This window comes from Anolis carolinensis, chromosome 2 (assembly GCF_035594765.1).
Source record: "Anolis carolinensis isolate JA03-04 chromosome 2, rAnoCar3.1.pri, whole genome shotgun sequence".
NCBI classification, from domain to species: domain Eukaryota; kingdom Metazoa; phylum Chordata; class Lepidosauria; order Squamata; family Dactyloidae; genus Anolis; species Anolis carolinensis.
In genome coordinates, this window is record NC_085842.1 from 148,251,691 (window position 1) to 148,271,874 (window position 20,184).

At 47.1% G+C, this 20,184-nt stretch overlaps 1 protein-coding gene across 1 annotated transcript; it reads right to left on the reverse strand.

Annotated features, from left to right (window-relative positions):
- Positions 1-3,228: 3,228 nt before the first annotated feature.
- On the reverse strand, positions 3,229-13,274 carry cbx4 (chromobox 4). Its single transcript, XM_062970792.1, has 5 exons — positions 13,061-13,274; positions 12,898-12,941; positions 11,322-11,387; positions 6,839-6,905; positions 3,229-5,696 (listed from the first exon to the last, which is right to left on the reverse strand). Exons 1-5 carry the CDS (start codon positions 13,127-13,129, stop codon positions 4,269-4,271), a joined length of 1,674 nt encoding a protein of 557 aa, XP_062826862.1. The 5' UTR covers positions 13,130-13,274; the 3' UTR covers positions 3,229-4,268.
- Between the last annotated feature and the right edge of the window lie 6,910 nt (positions 13,275-20,184).

Here is a 20,184-nt window from a genome sequence, read left to right on the forward strand (position 1 = left end):
TGCTGGGAGACAAAAATTATTGATCCTTCTCTGAGCAACCCTAAGGAGGAGTCAGGCACAACTGAAATATAGTGTGCATCTGTGGAATGCAGTCATGTGATCTCATGAAGGACAGGGTAAGCACAGTGGGTGGGATCGAGGCTTAGCCATGGAATCAAACAGGATCGGTTAATCACATCCAACTGCTTTCTGGGCCTGGCTAAGCCTGGATCCAACCTTTGATCTACACAAAACTTTGCATATTTCAGATGAAAATGTAAAAGATCCCCGCCATGGCTACATGTATTTCCACATGATGCACGAACAGTTTGGCTGCACATGCACGCGTGCTCACCTCCTTTTGCACAGTCACTAAACTACAGCTGCTGCCAAGCAGAGCTCAAGAGCAAACATCACACACTAAAAATACAGTCCTGCTCCTTGCTAAGCAAAGAGCGGATGGGCCACATCCGTTTTGCCTGCTTGCTAAATCAGCTGCACCTGAAGCTGCCTGTCAGTGACTTGCTTGCTCCTAATGTAAGACATGGCTGGCAGGAAATTGTGTTCCTCAAAGCACCCACAGATACCATGCCCAAAAGCTCAGCACTTCAGAGCCTCTAACCACTGCCCTGGCCAAAGATCTGAAGAGGAAATGGTAGGGGAGGGGGCATGGGCTTGGCAGGATTTAGAAACACATTGCAATTAGATTGTTTTGAATTTAGTAGTGATAAATGCATTTTGCACAAACAGCTAACCACCAATGATTAGAATGATTAAACATAATTAAGGTTACTAGAGAAGCAGGAAGATTTATCTTGCAGCCAGTGACATGTATGTAATACAGGAAGTATGGTTCAGTGCATTATGAAGGCCAAACTGCATTATGTTTCTCCAAGTTTTTCTGCCATTTTATGAAAATAATTTCAAACTGGAAGAACCCAAATCTGTGATCAGCACTAAGGTTTTTCAAAACTGCCATCCTGTATTAATTAGCTTGCTGAAGAAATCCTATTCAATTTTGTGGGGGCAACTTCTCATTAAAAAACAGCAACCCAAATATTTCTAGAATACAATAGATTTACATTCAGCAGGGCCAGCTAACACAATTAAATACAGTCTTTGGAACTTTGAAACAAGAACCCTATATTTAGATTCCTTCTTTTTTAAGAAGCTCCACAAATCAGATTAAACCACTGGGCACATAGGTACATCCACCTATGTTAGATGTCTTCTAACATCTGTATTTTGTTGAAAATAGACTTTGCTCAATTGCCACAAACTGATGCTCAGTGTTGTGACATGACTAAAGTCCTCAGTTCCCTTTCAGAGCACTGCTGGTAGAAATGAAACATTCCCAGACTAGGCCCTGTGTATGATTCTTATGAAGAAACAATTATTCTCCATTAAATTTTATTTGACAAGAAAAGATTGGGCTGTTTATTAGTAATCACAACCCATTGAGCAGCGGTGACGCAATGGGTTAAACCCTTGTGCAGGTTGAACTGCTGACCTGAAGATCGGCAGTTCAATTCTGCGAGATGGGGTGAGCTCCCATCTGTCAGCCCCAACCTCCCATGTGGGGACATGAGAGAAGCCTCCCACAGGATGGTAACATATCCGGGCATCCTCCGGGCAACATCTTTGTAGACTCTCACACTAGAAGCAACTTGCAGTATGTTCTCTATTTGCTTCTGACACAATAAAAATAATTTGTACCTTTTACCACATGCAAAGAAAATCGGTATTACTGTGTCTATTATTATTATTATTATTATTATTATTATTATTATTATTATTATGTTTATTTATATCCTGCTTTTTTTCTCTATACAGAGAGTCAAAGCAGCTATGTCATAATCGCACTCCTGTAACAGCAATGAGAAAACACTTTAAATAAGAGACAATTACAGATAACTCTCAATAACGGCTCAATGCTGTGAGCTGCTTTGGGTCCTATTTAAGGAGAAAAGCAAAATATAAATAATAATAACAATAATATCCACAAATTTTGTATCAACACCTTCAACTTCCCACAGTTTAAAAATATTTCAAACAAAAAAAATCAAGCAAACCTTGATTTTGCTATTTTATATAAGTATGACCATTTAATCAGGAACCTATTTAATTACGCCATGGTATATATTGGGAATGGAACACCCACACATTTTGATATCCTCAGGAGTTCCTGCAACCATACCCAATGGATACCAGAGGTCCACTCTAATTACTTATGGGCTAAATTCAGTTCAAACTACAGCAGACACACTGAAATGAAAGGAACTTATTACTAACCATTTGTGTAAGTTTCATTTATTTCAACAGGTCTGATCTAGTTCAGGCTTACATCCAGTGTCAGTTACAGGCATTCTGAGAACAAAGTACTGTAACAAGAATTGACCCAGAAACCCTGGACTGTGCAATCTCATCAGGCTTCTCTTTTCCAGAAAGGAATCTCATGGCAGAAAGGTGTCAGAACACCAGTCAATGCAAAGTAAGAGCTGGTGTCTGGAAGTCTATGCCTTGATCTGGTGGGCTAGTTTCACTGGCCAATTCTAGACAGCTTAAAAGCATTTGTGCAAGCTTGGGTGGGTTGGGATATTCAAGATAAGATATTCAAATGCTGTTCAGTATGACATTTGGTGGCATTTATAGGGCCATTTCCCCTTCAGACTGATTTTTAAATTGGAAGAATCTGTGGACTCAGAAAGAAAAGAAAATGGGGATCACATGCAGTTTGAAGTTTCCCTGCCCAACAGTAAACCTTTTAGTGACCAAGAGTGTGGGATAGTTTGTTAGAAATCTTTAATACCTGTCCAGCATCTACAGGTCCTTCCTTCACTGGCCTCCAGGCAATGGTCACCAAATCCAACACACCAAGCCCACTGGTGTGGTACCAAATAAGACTCATAGTATGCAAAGCACAGCCTTCCATATCCATGGATTCTGTATCCATGTATTCAATCATCCACAGCTTAAAATATTCCAGAACAAAAAAAGGTCCAATGAACAGTCCTTGATTTTGCGATTTTATATGAAGGATGTCATTTTTCTATGGCATTATATGCAATGGGATTTGGCATCCACAGATGTTGGTATCCAGAGGAGTGTGCTGGAACTGGACTGCAGCAGATACCAAAGGCCCATTGCACTTACAACATGCTAATGCAGGAGAGTCAGGACAACAACATACGTATAACTGCAAAACCAAAGGGGCACCAAAGTTGTAATAAAGACACTCAAAACATCCTATTGTTTTCAGAAAGGTTTATAGTCCTTCGCAACGACTGCATGACACACAGTTTCCGTACCTTCACCACCACCCCCCGCCCCCCAAGACGACGAACAGGTGCCCATCTGGTGCTAAGGCTGCACCACTTTACGGCTAGTCTTTGCATCCCAGACCCAGGCTAGTTGCAGAACATCAAATGCACTTTCAACATCTCCATTTAATATTTACATTCAAGCAATTCATAATAATTGGAAGCTTAGTTTAGACATTTCTAGTAGCAGCAGTTTCTATAACAGCTTGTTTAGCTTTAGATATTGATTATTATTATTATTAATTTTTTTGTTTTTGCTCATTGAAAACAACATGTGTTAACAGTATCAAAATATATATACGAGAAGGAGGGATGGTCCTGAACTTTTACGAAAAGAAAAAAATGAGAAAAACAAAACCAGGAGTGGCTTTTTTTAAAGGGAAGAAAAGAAAATATTCTGATATAACTTTTAATATATATATAATATATATATGTATTCAATATAATTATATATATATATATATATAATAGGGCAAATCTAGGGAACTCCATAAATCTAGGCTTTTTATATTTTGTTATATAAATACCTACAAATAAATATAATTGCATGACCCGCCTGGCGAGGCCTGCCTTCAGCTCAAACAATACATGTTCAGCAACACCACATACAAACGGGAGCAAGAACCACTTGACAAGTTAGCACTGTTAAAATATAATACTATGTAACTCTCCCGTGAGTTAACTGGGAAGCTGCTACCCTCACCTTATCCTGATACCAAAGACCCCTAGAAGACAGGTGGCAAACCAGAGACCAATCCAGACCAACGGTCACCCTCTGGGGAGGCAGAAGTTCTCTCATGCCCCACGTCACCTTCCTTCTTCCAGGGCAGGGTGTGTGTGTCCCATCTCAAAGGACATGCCCTGTATTCATGGTGGCGCCACAGGGGTTAACTCTACCTCGGTGGAGGAGGAAGACAGGGAGGCCAGGCTGCCAAGGGAGAGTGCACTGGAAGCCCTGCCAGAGCTTCCTCACACTGTCACATATTCCTTAAAAGTCACAGTCAGGCAGTTTGCAGTCACGTCTGTTATTATTATATTCCCAAAGAAAGGCTTGAACTCCTGCAAAGGCTCCTCTTCTTCCTCTACCTCTGTCTCAAAGCGTTCCACCTGCTTCTGAGGTTCTGGTGTTGTCTTGTCGGTCAGCACTGGGGAGGCCTCTGGCTTCACTTGCACCAGGTTGGTCTCAGTGTCCCCCCGAGCCTTGACACACCGTAAGTCTATGGGCTCATCCAAGTCCGAATCCAGCAGAATGACCTCTGGCTGGGAAGTGGGAAGAGCAGGGGGCTCCTGCCTCTCAGGAACAGAAGGGCTCAGGCAAGGGGTGGGGGCGCTGATGCTCCGGGATGTCAGGCGCTTCTTGCCACCCTCCTTGTCACCGTGGGGCTCAGAGAGGCAGCGCTTCCGGGAGACGTCACTACCACAGCTGGGAGAGAGGTTGAGCCCCACAGCGGTGGGGCTGTGTTCCCGCTGACTGGGGTCCAGGGTCCAGGGAGCTGGGTGGGACTTGGTGGTGAGGGGCAAGGGCTGCTGCTCTGCAGGAATGGGCACTTCTTGGCCAGGGACTGGAGAAGTCTTTGGGGAGACAGTCCCAGGCTCTGCTGGCACACGGCCAGCCTCTGCACCAGGCTTGTCTTTGGGACTACTACCTGGCCACCTCTCCCCACCAGACCTTTTCCATGACTCTGGCCTCTCCTCCGACCCTTTCTTGGGAGTCCTGTCCTCAGTCACCCGTTTCTTGTGGGACTCTCCGGACTTGATCTTCACTGCCTGCATGCCATTCTCCATATATTTGCTCATGACGATCACAATACGCCCATTCTTGTTCTTATTCTTCACAATCTTCATTTTCCCCCCGATGCCATTGCTGGCTACCCCATCTCGAGGTGGGAGGGGTGGGGGTGGCGCTGGGGGGCCTGTGCCACTAGAGAGGTTTTTCTCTGTCCCGCTCTTCCCTTCCAGGCCACTTAGATTCTTTACTGGGTTCAGCAAGCTTTTTGAAGAGCTGTGAGACCATTTGTCTGACTGGGACATCAGGGGGCTTTTGCTGTGGTCCAGGCAGGCCTGCCCTTGCTGAGGCTCTTTGTTGCTGGGCTGGTAGTGGGGCTCATACATTTTAGGATCCGGCTGGTAGTGATGATGCTTCTTGCTGTTCAGCTGGTAGTAGTACTTCCCTTTGCTATGGGACTGGTGTTTGATGCTGCTCTCCTTGCTGTTCGGCTGGTACTGGTGATGTTTCTTGCTATTGAGCTCATATTGGTGTTGCTGGTGCTGTTGTTGTTGCTGCTGCTGCTGCTGCTGGCTTTTGCCAGGGCTGCCAAAATCCAGCTTGGGCCGGTTCTCCATCACAGGGTCTTGGAGGCCACTCAGGATGTTAGAGCGGCGTGCAAAAGACGGCAACTGTAAAAAGAAAAATAAGCCCATTACTAAGGATGCCCAACAAGAAGAGGTGACAAATGTTATTGAACCTTTTAGAAACCTGGGTTTACTAAAATGTCATTATTCTCTAGCATGCTGGCTGCTGGGATTCTGGAAATTATAAGCAAAAAAAAAATATGACTGCCAAGCTCTGACTAAAAGACACCTCTAATACACGTTTACAACAACCATGGGATGCTCTGAATGTCAGATGTCTTGTTCTGCCCTTCTCTACTCCCCCCCCCCCCAAATCCTACTCATCCTACTTGGGTGCCAATCCTGGGAGAAAAGGAGAGTATAAATAAACATAAGAACTGCAGCAACAACATTTTATCCTCAAATCAATTGGCCTTTTGAGCCAATTGATAGCAAAAGATAGCAAAACAACCTGCCTGGAGAACCAAGGAAGGAAGTGGTTCAGTAAACAGACAGAAAGTACTGCTGTGAACTTCACCATGACTGCCTGGTCTTCATTTACGTCTTACCAAATCACAGAAGTTATTGTGCATTACTGTTCTCAAAAATTAACCAGGAACCATATTTCACATCCAGATCTGCTTCTCAGCTGAGAATGCAAGATGGAAAATATCCATTTCACAGCTTGTTCTATGAAACATCAATTAATACATTTCTTTCTGAGCATAGAGAACTCAGTCATGGACATCCAAAGCAGCAGTCTAAATTTGATGTTCTTGGTCAGAAGAGCTCTTACACACGTTAACCAAGTGGTCCTATTAATCCGTAGGTTAGGCAGCTAGCGAGGGAAAGGGTGTGCTGAGCTTCTGCTGACATTTAAAATGAAGAATACATTTGCATGCAAGCATGTCACACACACACACACACACACACACACACATTATTTCTCTATTCATCCATCCATCCATCCATACAGAGCCTCCCAGAGCATGATGAAACCAAAATGAAACTCTCTTCCCTAGGGAATGGTAGAAACAAAGATGCAGCTATTTGCCAATTAAACAAAAGTGCAGCAGCCAATAACAATGGCTTTCACAAATCATTATATCCAACAACAATTCTATCCACTTTTACATTGTTAGTTTTATACAGAGTATTGCTTTGTGTTATTCTTAGGAAAGGACTAACAAAGAATGGAGAGAATTTACCTGAACAACCATCGGCTTTGGTTTCGGCCCTCGTTTGCGGTATCCCATAAGTTGCTCCTGCCTCTCCCTGTAGAAGCATAAAAATCAATAGAGATGTAATTAGGAGACCTCCAACAGTGCACTAGAGGGCTAGGGATGGGGGAGGTTAGTGGTGTCAGGAGTGTATGTGTGTGCGTGTGTAGGGGGGAAATGGCCTTTCTCATTCTATTTGAGCATCAACACCATGCAATCCTGGGCAAACCTCTCTCTCTCTCTCTGTGTATCAAGTCACCTGTCAGCTAATGGTGATCCTATGGATGTCTAGGGTTTTCTAAGGCAAAATATTCAGAGACAGTTTTGCCAGCTTCTTCCTATGAAATATAGCTTCTGATACCTGGCATTCAATTGTAGTCTCCCATCCAAAAATTAACCAGAACTGACCCTACTTAGCTTCTAGGATCAAACCGTAACTGGTGAATTTAAGGCATATTTAGACTCTATGTACCTACTTGAGAAATAACCTCACTGAACATATGGGGATGGTGGGGGAGGGAGCTTTCCTGCATGTTTACCACAGAGCAGCGGGAGGAAGCTACAGAATGAAAGGCAACAAGATGCAAGATGGTGAAGTACTCAAAGGTCACAGCAATTAGTGCAAGCCAGTAGGCACCTCTTTCTCAAGCGTATGGAATGAGTTATTTTTGTGCAGCAAAACAGAATCCACAGATAAGCAGCAGAAGAAGGGAGGGGTGTGTGAAACAACCACAGCATTTTCACACCTTAAAAGCACCTTTGATTTTTCTCACCCTTTGCATATCTGAAAATACAAGGGGCTATATGGAATTGAATACTTTTAAAACTTGCTAATATAGGCTTTATATTGGGTTTTGAGGCACAGGTAAGAAAAAAGGGGGAAACATCCCAAACATGTATTGTGTGAAGAAAGCCTGCATCTATTTGATACAAGAAATGATCAAGGTCCTTCTAAAACTCTTGGAATTTCAGAAAGAATCAAGGAATTCTTTTATAAAAAAAACCCCTCTTCCAGATATTATGAAACTCAATCTTCTGAAACTTGCCCCAGAAGGAATACATTTTGTGATCATTCAATCTTATTTTCAGTAAAATACACTACTGAATTGCTCTGACTATGCCTCTCAGGTCTTAGTCTGAAAACTTTGCTCTTCTAATCAGTTTCACCTTCATTCCCAAATTGTCCACTGTTCTGATAAGAGCTTTAATCTTAAAATATCGGAATTAATACAAAGTGTACTGCTCTAAGCACAGTGCAACACTACACATGTTTAGGCAGAAAATGGTTCCATACAGCCCCCATCTACACAACCATATAATACAGTTGGAGGCTGTAATATATAGTCATTGTAGACCAGTGGTGCCCAACCTTTGGGTCTCCAGGTGTTTTGGACCTCAGCTCCCACAGTTCCTAACAACTGGTAAGTTGGCTGGGATTTTTGGGAGTTGAAATCCAAAGCACCTGGAGGCCCAAAGGTTGGGAAACCACTGGTGTAGATTCATATAATGCAGTTGAACTGCATTATATAAGTCTACACCGACTGCCATAACTGCATTATAGGGCAGTGTAGATGGGGCCAGAGTTCCACTGAACTTACAACAAGGAAACTGCATGTCCATTTCAACCTGCTAGAAATACTTCCAAGATTCTACATCCAAATGGATGTACAACAAACAAGTGCTGCTTATATTGACAAAAGATTGCAGCCCAAATCTAATCTAAAGAGAGACACCTATCCTGGTTTATTTGCAATGAAGGAAGACTCCCACCAGCAAACAAACAGAAGGGGCTACTCAGGTAGTGGGCCTGCCTAAAGGTGAGTATACAAAGGGTGGAGTCAGGTATTCAAGTCCAAGACAGACAGATCACTGTTAATAGAGATGTGCCGTCTGATAGATTTTCCTATCTATCGGAGGAAAGGTTTCTACAATCCTCTCATTGGCAAAAGATCAAGGGACTGCCAAAATCATATTCTGAGAAATGGATGCAAAGCAGCTACTGGGAAGATGCAATCATTATATAATAATAAAGCATGAACTATGGCAGAACTGCCAAAAGGAAAAAGGACAACCAACTGCAGATGGGCTTTTACTACAAAACAAGATGCACAAAGAGAGATTCGGAGATATAAACCAAGACTTGTGACTCAAGGCTATAGCCAACAAGATGGTGAAGAAGACTACAACAAGACTTTTTGCTCCAGTAGTTACACACATAACCAGCACAACCTCACAAGTAAAAAAAAATCACTTAATACTCCCATTTTATTTTCACATTAACAAATAGATCTGACTACTCAGCAGTTCTAAGAACCCACTAGAATGTACAAACTCTTAAGTCCAAATTTAAAGAAAAACAATTAAACAGATTTAGGTGCAAACAGGACTGCAAACTTTTAAGCCAAAGTAGGCCATTGTACAATAGTACCAAGGAAGTATTTTATTCTTATTCTTTTTTGCTCAGAGGCTGCACAGATTGGAAGATAAAGAAAATGAACAAACCCAGAAGTGACCATACATCCAGTAATGGTTTCTGAATATACAGTGTACATAAATATATACAGTAGAGTCTCACTTATCCAACACTCGCTTATCCAACGTTCTGGATTATCCAACATATTTTTATAGTCAATGTTTTCAATATATCGTGATCTTTTGATGCTAAATTCATAAATACAGTAATTACTACATAGCATTACTGCATATTGAACTACTTTTTCTGCCAAATTTGTTGTCTAACATGATGTTTTGGTGCTTCATTTGTAAAATCATAACCTAATTTGATGTTTAATAGGCTTTTCCTTAATCCCTCCTTATTATCAAACATATTCGCTTATCCAACATTCTGCCAGCCCGTTTATGTTGGATAAATGAGACTCTACTGTATACACACACACACACACACACATACATATATAATCAATAGAATCCATTAAAACATGAACTGCCACTCTTTGGCAAGAAAAAACTTCCTGAAGACCCTATGCCCCTGAGACACCCTCTGGATTTGGGGCAAAGGGGAGAGGTGGATCTTCCTGCAGGAGGTTTGTAACCAGGGCAGCCAGCGTCCCTTCCCCAGCCATTGCCTGCAGGGGGCGGGTCTGGATGCTAATTACCTCATTAGGATGCACGGGGAGCCCCGCCCCCTGGCGCTGCCTGGTGGACGGCGGGGAGACCTGGTTTTGGCTTGTTTCTCAGCAAAGGGGCCCCGCGGGAGGCGACCCAAGGCCGGCGGCGCGCGCACACAGCCCTCTTGCGCGGGACCCTGATCCTCGCGGCAGCATTGCAAGGCTCCTGGCTCCATTGCAAATCTCCTCTCCCCAGTCCCAAGCCTATGCCTCCCAGAAGGCCAGAGAAGACACCGAGTTCACATGAAAGAGTGCGACTAACGCGGGAAAATGAATGCGCCTTGATACCACTTGAACTGCCATGGCTCTGTGCTAAGGAACCCTGGGAGTTGGTGGGGCACTGCCACGCGTGGCCAGGGAAGGCTCAGGCCCGTGTAAAACTACAACTGGGCCAAGATTCGTCAAATCGCACATATATTGAATTGCTGTGAGTTTTCCGGGCCGTATGGCCATATTCCAGAAGCATTCTTTCCTGACGTTTCGCCTGCATCTATGGCAGGCATCCTCAGAGGTTGTGAGGTCTGTTGTAAACTAGGCAGGTGGGGTTTATATATCTGTGGAATAATGTCCAGGGTGGGAGAAATTACTTCTGACTGCCTGAGGCAAGTGTGAATGTTGCAATTGGCCAGCTTGATTAGCATTGAATAGTCTTGCAGCTTCAAGGTCTGGATGCTTACACAAATATATAAACCCCATGTAGTTTCCAACATACCTTATTACCTCTGGGGATGCCTACCATAGATGTGGGCGAAACATCAGGAATGAATGTTTCTGTAACATGGCCATACAGCCCGGAAAACTCACAGCAACCCAGTGATTCCGGCCATGAAAGCCTTCGACAACGTATATATATTGCAATGCAGATGCACCCTCAGCTGGCCTCACACAAAATCTTGCGGGTGAAAGCGGCGAGCAGGGCAGTTGCCAATGTAGCAGCAGCATGGCTGGGAATGGGGAATCCAGACCCGCCATCCCAGTCCCCCGCTGTGCAACCCGTTTGCAAAGGGCGCGATGGAAAACGGTGGGGAGGGAGGCGAGATGTCGCAGGCAGAGCTGCTTTCTCCAAGGGCGGCTAACTCTGCAAGCAGCAGCCAAATCAGTTCGCTAGCTCGCTCGCTCGCCCTGCGCGCGCACACGCCTCCCCACGCGCCGCTCCCTTCCGTCACGTGCGCCGCCTCGCGGCATTCCCGCGCGCCCTCTCCTGTCCCCCCCACCCCCCAGGCCGACCCCTCGTCTTGGAGTTCAGGCCAAGTTCCGCGCCACGCGCCTTCCCACCTGAGCCGCCGGCAGAGGAAGGGGCCTGGGGCTCTCCTGAGGCTTGCCCTTCCCTCCCTCCCTCTCACCTGTTTTGAAAGGCGATCAGCAGCCTCGGATCCAGGATGTTTTCCTCCGGCTCCCACGTGTTATACCTGGAGAAAGAAGGAAGAGGGAAAATCGTTAGAGAGCAAGTTGCCGTCCTTGAGAGCTACATGGGTTTTCCAGGAAGGGGTCTAGAGCAGGAAGAGGCTGGGGGGCTGGCGGGGAAGGCAAGGCTTTGGCTACAGGGAGTATAGTGTCTAGACCAGGCATGGGCAAACTTGGGCCCTCCTGGTGTTTTGGACTTCAACTCCCACAATTACTAACAGCCTACTGTTAGGAATTGTGGGAGTTGAAGTCCAAAACATCCGGAGGGCCCAAGTTTGCCCATGCCTGGTCTAGATCCAGGGAAGTCATACTAACCCTCTATTCTGCCTTGGTCAGACCACACCTGGAATCACACTATGTCCAATTCTGGGCACTGCAATTGAAGGGAGATGTTGACTCTATGCTGCAATGTGTCCAGAGGAGGGCGACTAAAATGATCAAGGGCCTGGAGAACAAGCCCTATGAGGAGCGGCTTAATGAGCTGGGCATGTTTAATCTGCAGAAGAGAATGCTGAGCGGCGACATGATAGCCAGCCATGTATAAATATGTGAGAGAAAGTCATAGGGAGGAGGGAGCAAGCTTGTTTTCTGCTGCCCTGGAGACTAGTACGCAGAAAAATGTTTTCAAACTACAGGAAATGAGATTCCACCTGAACATTAGGAAGAACTTCCACACTGTGTGAGAGAGCTGTTCAGCAGTGGAACTCTCTGTCCCAGAGTGTGGTGGAGGCTCCTTCTTTGGAGGCCTTTAAGCAGAGGCTGGATGGCCATCTGTCGGGGGTGCTTTGAATGTGATTTTCCTGCTTCTTGGCAAGGGGTTGGACAGGATGGCCCACGAGGTCTCTTCCAACTCTAGGAGTCTATGATTCCAGAGGCCAGCCAAAAAAAGCCTCTTGTCTCCGATCCCCCCCCCCCCCCCCCAGAGGTTCTGTCACCCAGGCTTCTTCCTCTTCCTCCTGCTCTTCCCTTCTTCCTCTTCTTCTTCCTCCCGCCGCGCGCTCCCGTCGGTCAAGTGAAATGTGCAGCCAAGCCGCTGCTGCCTAGTGACAGGGCTTCCCTCCCTCCCTCCTTCCTTGCAGCTCGGACCGGATTCGGGGATTGAACGCGGGCGGGGGATTTAATCATCGTCATGATTATTATTATTATTATTATTATTATTATTATTATTACTAAATAATGAGAAGACTGCGCCCTCCCCTTGGCAGCCCCCTCCTACCCCCCGCCCTGCCCGGTCAATGCCTGAGCTGCTGCTGCTGGGTTCTGCAATATGGAGCCCTGCTTCCCTGCTTTCCAAGGGAAAGGAGCCATTTTCTGCACCATCAGAGCCTCGCCGCCTGGCCACTGCCTGCTTTGGCGGCCTTCGGTGTGTCGGTCCATTTTCATGCAGCAAAAAACAAATCACCTGATTCTGATAGCGCTGGAGGGAAATTGGGGGGAGGGAGAGGGAGGGAGACACAGGAGCAGACTCTGCAGCCCGCGAGAAAAGACCCCTTGCCTTCCCTTCCCGGGACTTACTTGGACGACCATCCTCTCCATTTGACAAGGTACTCCACTCGCCCCTGTAAAAAAAAATACATGGGAGAGGAGTCAGGCACCAGAGTGACACACACACACACCCCAAATACAACACCTCCCTCCCTTTCCTACTGCATCGCTGCTCCTTCGCCACTCTACTCACCTTCCGGATTCGCTTCTTCTCGATGCTTTCCACGGCGAAGACGTGCTCGCCCACCGCCGGCAGCTCCATCTTTTATTCTTAGGGAGCTGTTGGTGACGGAAAGGGTCTTTTTTGGGGGTGTGGGGGGATTTCTCGCCTGCAGCCAGCTCCGGACTCGCTTCGCCTTTCCAGACAACTGAGCGGCAGGCTCTGGCGGCGGCGCAACTCATGCAAAGCCAAGCAGAGACGTCACAAAGGGGCGGGGAGCTCGCTGCCTGTCAAACGGAGACGCCGCAACGGGATTGGGTGAGCGCCGCCGAGGGGCGGGACAACGAGGGAGGGAGGGTGGAAAGAGGAAGGGGGGTCTTAAAGAAGCAGGGGGGGGCGATGGATTTGGATTCACTACACCCCCCCCCCTTCCCTTTCCCTTCGGCGCTGCAGGGGAAGAAATTGGGGTGTTCCCCCTGAGTCCCCCTACCGCCATTGCACGTCCATTTCTGGGAAATGGTGCTCAAGTCCCATGGATTGCGAGGGGCGTCCCCCCCCCCCCTATTCTGGCTAGTCTACCCGGTGACACAGTTTTAAGCCGCCCTGATTCGCCCACAAAACGCAGGGGGGTTGATTGGGGGGGTTTCCCCCACCCCCGGGAGATGGATTTGGTGTTTCCCCCCAAATCAGGAACGTTTTCGACCGGTTTTCTCTTTGCGGGGCGCCCTATCCGATCCCGGTGGGAGGGGGGAACCATAAGAAGCCAATACACGCGTGGAGCCTTCAATTGAAAAGAGGACGTGGCACGAAAGGATCTCCCTGGGGTGGGCGAGCCACAGGGAGGGGCAAGGTGAGCCCCCGTCACTGGATTAGCAGCGATGCCTCTATCTACACTGAGTGCAGTTCGAAGCTGGCTCTAAACTTTGTGTGTGTGTGTGTGTGTGTGTCAGGAGCGACTTGAGAAACAGCAAGTCGCTTCTGGTGTGAGAGAATTGGCCGTCTGCAAAGATATTGCCCAGGGGACGCCCTGATCTTTGATGTTTTTACCATCCTTGTGGGAGGCTTTTCTCATGTCCCCGCATGGGGAGCTGGAGCTGACAGAGGGAGCTCACCCGCTCTCTCCGGATTCGAGCCGCCAAAAAGCAGTCCTGCGGGCACAAGGTTTTAACCCATTGCGCCAGTGGGGGCCAGACAACAACCTCCCAGGAAAGCGCGTGTCCCTAGGTGTGCCCAGTGGCTTGTGGCCTCGCCATCCGGGCCTCTAAAGGGGTCCAGGCTGGTTTCCTGTGTCATCCTTTGCGCGGCGAAACCACTTCTCCAGCACTGCCTTAAATGGGCAGTGTCGCCTCCTTCAGAGTTGGCCTCCCGAACGGGAACGAATCGCCGCCCCGAATTCCTAGCTTGGGGTTCAGTTCCTCGTTTCTTCGTTGCACAATGACACGTGTCTGTGTATCGGAAGGGCTGGATCGTTCCTCTCCAAAACAGTTATGAAAGGCACGAAGGTCAAGGCGCCCTCGAATCATTCCGCTGGAGATCTGGTTAAGCCAGGGAGGAGAGGAGTCCAGGGGCAAATCCTTCTGGGGATGCGGGGAAACGTGCCTTTTGTGGTCGTTAGAAGACGCCCCGTTGGTGAAAGTAGAGTCTGATGGAAACCTCCTTGGCGCTGATCAGCCAATACAGAACCGGGGCGCATGGAAGAGAGCTGAGCCCAGACTGGCCCGCGGTGACGCAATGTTTTAAACCCTTGTGCCGACAGGACTGCTGACGGACAGGTCCGTGGTTCGAATCCGGGGAGAGCGGGTGAGCTCCCACTGTCAGCTCCAGCTCTCCATGCGGGGACACGAGAGAAGCCTCCCACAAGGATGGTAAAACAGCAAAACATCCCGTCGTCCCCTGGGCAACGTCCTTGCACACAGCCAATTCTCTTACACCAGAAAAGTCTCGCAGTTTCTCAAGTCTCTCTTGACACGAAAATAAAGCCTAGACTGGGGCTCTCATGGTCATCTCAGGAGGAGACACAAAACGGGAAGAGGCTAACCTTATCACACTAGAGCTTGGATCCACTTTAAATCCACTTTAGGGAGGGGGCTTTAAACAGCCAGACAGATCCTGAGCCTCACCAAACTACAAACCCCATAATACTGCAGGAGGCAGAAACCAGATGTAAGTGGATTCGTGTTCTAGTGTGATGTGGGGCAGTGCTGCGTCCACGCTGGAGAATGAATGCAACTTGACACCGCTTTAACTGCCCTGGATCAAGGCTAAGGAATCCTAGGAGCTGCAGTTTGGTGAGGCACCAGCACTCTTTGGCAAGGAATAATGAAGAAGACCATGTCAAGCTCCCATGATTCCATAGCCTTGAGCCAAAGCAGTTCAAGTGGTATCGAACTGCATGGATTCTGCAGTGTGGATGCACCCTGAGCCGTGATGCAAGGCTTGCTGAATCTATACTGCCAAGGAATGTTTGAACTGCATTATAGGGCTCTACTCTGGCTCTATAACGCAGTTCAAGCTGCATTATTCGACAATGTAGAATGATCCAGGCGTTTCCCCCTCCGATTGCAAAGAGGAGCACCCCGCTTTCCCTTCAGGGAGCTTCCAAGCTCCGGCTTGGAGCGCCCCGAGGGAAGAGGGTTCCTCCGTCCAGACGCTGGGAGCAGAAGCGCATTCATCGAACCCTAAGGATGGTTTTCCGCTTCACCTTCTGCGAAGTTGCCCACCAGGCCGCCCTCTATCGACGTTCGGAGGAACATGGGCATGGGCACACTTGGGCCCCTCTCTCAGGTGTTTTGGACTCCAACTCCCACCATTCCTCACAGCTTCAGGCCCCTTCCTCCCCCCCCCCCCCTCAGCCGCTTAAGCTTGCCCATGCCTGATCTAACCTGTAGAATGAATGCAGTGTTGGATCGGCTTTTAATTTTCCCTGCTATTATTTTCCTGCCGGTATCCTTTGGAAAAGTCCCCAGTCCGTCTGCTGAACAAAGCGTCCCATTCACTCGTGGGCGGGACACGGGGCGTTTGGCCACGTGAAACTCCTTCGTGTCGAGCTCCAAGCTAAGCGTGTTTATAAACAGAAATACGGTGAGTAACGCAGTTTGATCAGCGTTCCCTGGCAGTGTGGATCCACGACTCCGGGAAAGAACTGCCGCAGAACGCGCCAAAGAAATGGAATGGATTTGCGGAGAGGCGAAGACCCATCATGGGCTCTATTGGGGAATCTGAGCGGTTAGGCTCAAAAATAACCATCAGCTGGGGTGATTCCACCATAAATACAGCAGAGTACCGGAAGTAAACTTCATAATCAGCAGAAAGTTAGCTGCGATGAGCTGGGATAATCTTCATCTACATCTGGGAGTTGCAGTTCGACAAGGCTTTTAACTCTCTGCTAACAGTGCCTCACCAAAATACAACTTCCAGGATCCCAGAGCATTGAGCTAGGGCAGTTAGAGTGGTGTCAAACCGGGTTCATTCTACAGCGCAGATGTATAGGGAATCGTATAGGAATGAGAATAGTTGAGGGATAAAGGGGAGCCGGGCCTCTCTCCATCTGTTTTCAATCGAAGCCCGCTTTACGCAAGCATTCTGTCCCTAATGTGACATCATGTGGCGTGACGTCATGAAATTCCATCGAAGGCTTGCAAGTTGCCAGCAGCCTGACCCTCTCTGGCTTCCGAGGGCTCGAGACGGAGCTAAGCAGAGCCGAGAGCGTGAAATAGCCTTGAACAAAGGGCAAGAAAGAGTGTGTTTGGGTCATTTCCACATAAAGCCCATTGACTGGCGAAGCATCGCCAGAGGAAGAGCGGGCTGAAAGGCAGACTTCCACCTGGGAAAGCGGCCGCGAGGGGCGGGGGGATGCCCGTTCTCCCTTTCCATGCAGGCTTACCTGCCGATAACAACGTCATAAGGGGTCTGTGAGCCATACCTCCGTGGGCAATCCAGCGTGGGAATGAAGGAGACCTGCGTGGAGCCTTAGCCGAGGGAGCTGTCGGTTGCTCCACCGACATTAATCGGCCGGCGGTCTGTGTGTTTTGGGTAAAGAGGAGGCGCTAAATTAAACATCCCGCCCCAAAAGGAAGGGAAAGTGTCAAACAGGACAAACTTTTAAAAAATTCTGAGTAGAATAATAGAATCCTAGAGTTGGAAGAAACCTTGTGGGCCATCCAGTCCAACCCCCTGCCAAGAAGATGGAAAGTCGCGTTCAAGGCACCCTTGACAGATGGCCATCCAGTGTAGCATCTACACTGCAGGAAAAATGTAGTTTTTGACCCCACTTGAACTGCCACGGCTCAATGTTATTGAATTCTTTGTCGGACCTTGTAAAACTACAACTCCCAGGATTCCATAGCGGATAAAATGAAGTTAAATTGCATAAATTTCACAGAATTATAGGCTTGAACTGCAATATATGCTCAATGTAAACATATATTGCAGCTCTATGAAGTTAAACTGCATTATGTGAGTCTACGCTGACCATATAAGGCAGTTTGATCTGCATTAAATGGTCAGTGGAGATGGGACCATAGGTTAGATATACACCGTCGTCTAATGCAGTTAGAATTATATCTTCAGTCTAACTGTGGTCCTTCTACCCTGTACCTTTCACAGATATATCAACCTTCCTTGATTAATTTCCAATAGATCTCACAACCTCTGAGGATACTTGCCACAGATGTGGGCGAAACCTTAGGAGAGAATGCTTCTGGAACATGGCTATACAGCCCGGAAAACTCACAGCACAGTGATTCTGGTTGTCATCCTGGACAACTCACAGAATGTAGTTCAGTGCAATTCAGACTGCTCCATATGGATCTACACTAGCTTTATATGTAGACCCAGCCCTGGTTGCCCTCCATTCTGTTTCTTTCCCTCTTCGCCCTTCCTTTCTTATAGACAATGCAAGGGGAGATCCTAATGGTTAGTCCTGGCGATGGAATACGTAATGGAAGGCGATCTAATCGTTGATCCCATTGATCCAGTGGGTCTTCCTTAGTCCTGAGCCTGAGTCAGTCGCTCCTCCGCGTCATTCAAGGGGAACGATTCCCAAATCCCAAATCAATGTTCCCCGAGGACGGACGGACGGAAGGACAGAGACCCGGGACTACGCACGCGCGGGGTTTGCTTAAATCCGCCAGGATGGCGTTGGGGAGGGAGGCTGGATTTACACTACCATATAATGCCATTTGGTACCGCAAATTGCATTAGATGGCAGCGGAGGTCCAGCCTCAGTCTGCGATCCAGCCAATTCGAGACGACAGTTTTAGAGGGAAGGTCTCTTACGACCCGAGGATATGGAGCAGCTCTCCTTTAACACTTTTGTTATTCCCGGAAATTTTAGATCACCACATCTCGATGGCCCCTCTTTAGACTTTTCCGATTTACCACGACCCTGAGGGATTTTGGGGGGGGGGGCATATTTGTTCAGAGAAGGGTTGATATTGCCCTCCTCTGAGGCCGAGAGAGAGTGGCTGGCCTACGATAACCTAGTGGGTTTCTATGGCTGATCAGGATTGAACCCTGGTCTCCAGAGACCTTTGCTGGTTTATTTTTAGGAGCTGCATTACTGTATATGGCAATGTCGACTCCTATAATCCAGTTCAATGCAGTTAATCTGCATTCTGAAACTGCATTATTTGGCAGGGTAGATCCAGCCTTGTTGGAAATAGCAACCTCCCAAGCCTTCCACTATTTATTTGTTAATGTATATATTTACTAACCCGTATTCTATGTGTATGTTGATTTACCAGTTTGACTGTACCTCTTTGGTGTGGGAGGGGTTATAGATATGTGATTGTGCTGAGCATGTTCAGACTCAGGACTCCCTTTTGTAGTCAATCTGCTTTTACACCTCAGTGGAGGTGGATGCCTGTTTGCATCAGACCTCAGTGGAGGTGGATGCATGTTGCTGTTTTGGACTTCAGTAGTGAAGTATAATTTATGGACTTCAGTGAATACAACTATACTTAAAGACTATGGACCATTGATTAAAAATGATACCCTGTGTACTCAACACATAGAGCCTATCTATAACTGAACTTCAATAAGAAATGTGCCTGTATGGTGAATTAATACAAGGTGTTTGTGCGTAAACAAGATGTGTCATTTTTCAAAGAAGACTTTTTTTATTATCTCTGATTGCATATTTTATACTAAGAGGTTTCAAGGGAGTGTATATCTTTTGGGCAACTGCAATTTCAACTTCAAAGAAACAACCATCTTCTGCTAATCAAATATATTTTTGTAGTGGCATGTTTTTTGTCCTTGGCAGTTCAAAGACATGATTCTTCACTTTAACAGTTGAGTTGCCTGTGTGCCACTACATGAATGCTTATGAATATTACTTGTTCAGAGGGTTGACTTCTAACAAGGCCATGTTTTTCTTGACTAGTGGTTTTCAAAAAGTGGTCTCCACGTGTTCATGGAGATTCACATTTGCCAAAGGGATACGACATCATTTTCCCTTTTAAATAAGGTTATGATTGTCATTTATTTCCAAAGGGATATTATGTGCCCAGAGACTGGATGCAGTGATTTCCAACAAGCCTTAGGCGCCCCTTCTCTTTGTGGGCAAGAAAGGCTTCTGCCAGAGCCCGGTGCTTTTACGCCATGGAATTGACGCAGGTCGACTCCACTTTAACTGGGGCCCAATCTACACTGCCATCTAATGTAGTTTCAGAACGCAGTTTAGCTACACTGAACTGGATTATATGAGTCTGCAATACAATCCAGTTCAGTGCAGTTATTGTATTCTGAAACTGCATTAGATGGTAGTGTATGCGATGCAATCTCATTCTCTCGGAACCCCCCTCCCACCCCATTATTTCTTTCTTTGTAGAATCGAGCTGGGAAAAGGCGGCTTTTCCTAGGAGAAATTATTTTATGAATCCTCTTCTTTCACAATCCAGGGTTATAGTAAGGCATATTCGTCTTCCACAAATGGCGGTTCTAATCTGCATAAAAAAATGCTGCTGATTCAACACAACTGTCTGCACGGTATGTTTGCCCATACCCCAGATCGCGCGTGGAAACAGCCACCTCGGTATCTCCCTCGAAGGCATTCCTTAAAGAGGCAAAGGACGGAAGCGCACGGAGAGGGAAAGAGGAAGAGCAGCTGCGCCTCCCGCCCTCCCACTCTTCCCGGAAGCGAAAGGGTTAAGCGC

What these genes read in the sequence shown, in the direction of transcription:
- cbx4 (XM_062970792.1), bottom strand. Translation starts at nt 13,129, where the DNA reads ATGGAGCTGCCGGCGGTGGGCGAGCACGTCTTCGCCGTGGAAAGCATC. An exon ending in CTGATCGCCTTTCAAAACAG is followed by an intron (nt 6,906 to 11,321) that starts GTGAGAGGGAGG and finishes ATGCTTCTACAG; the next exon opens with GGAGAGGCAGGAGCAACTTA. An exon ending in CAAAGCCGATGGTTGTTCAG is followed by an intron (nt 5,697 to 6,838) that starts GTAAATTCTCTC and finishes TTCTTTTTACAG; the next exon opens with TTGCCGTCTTTTGCACGCCG.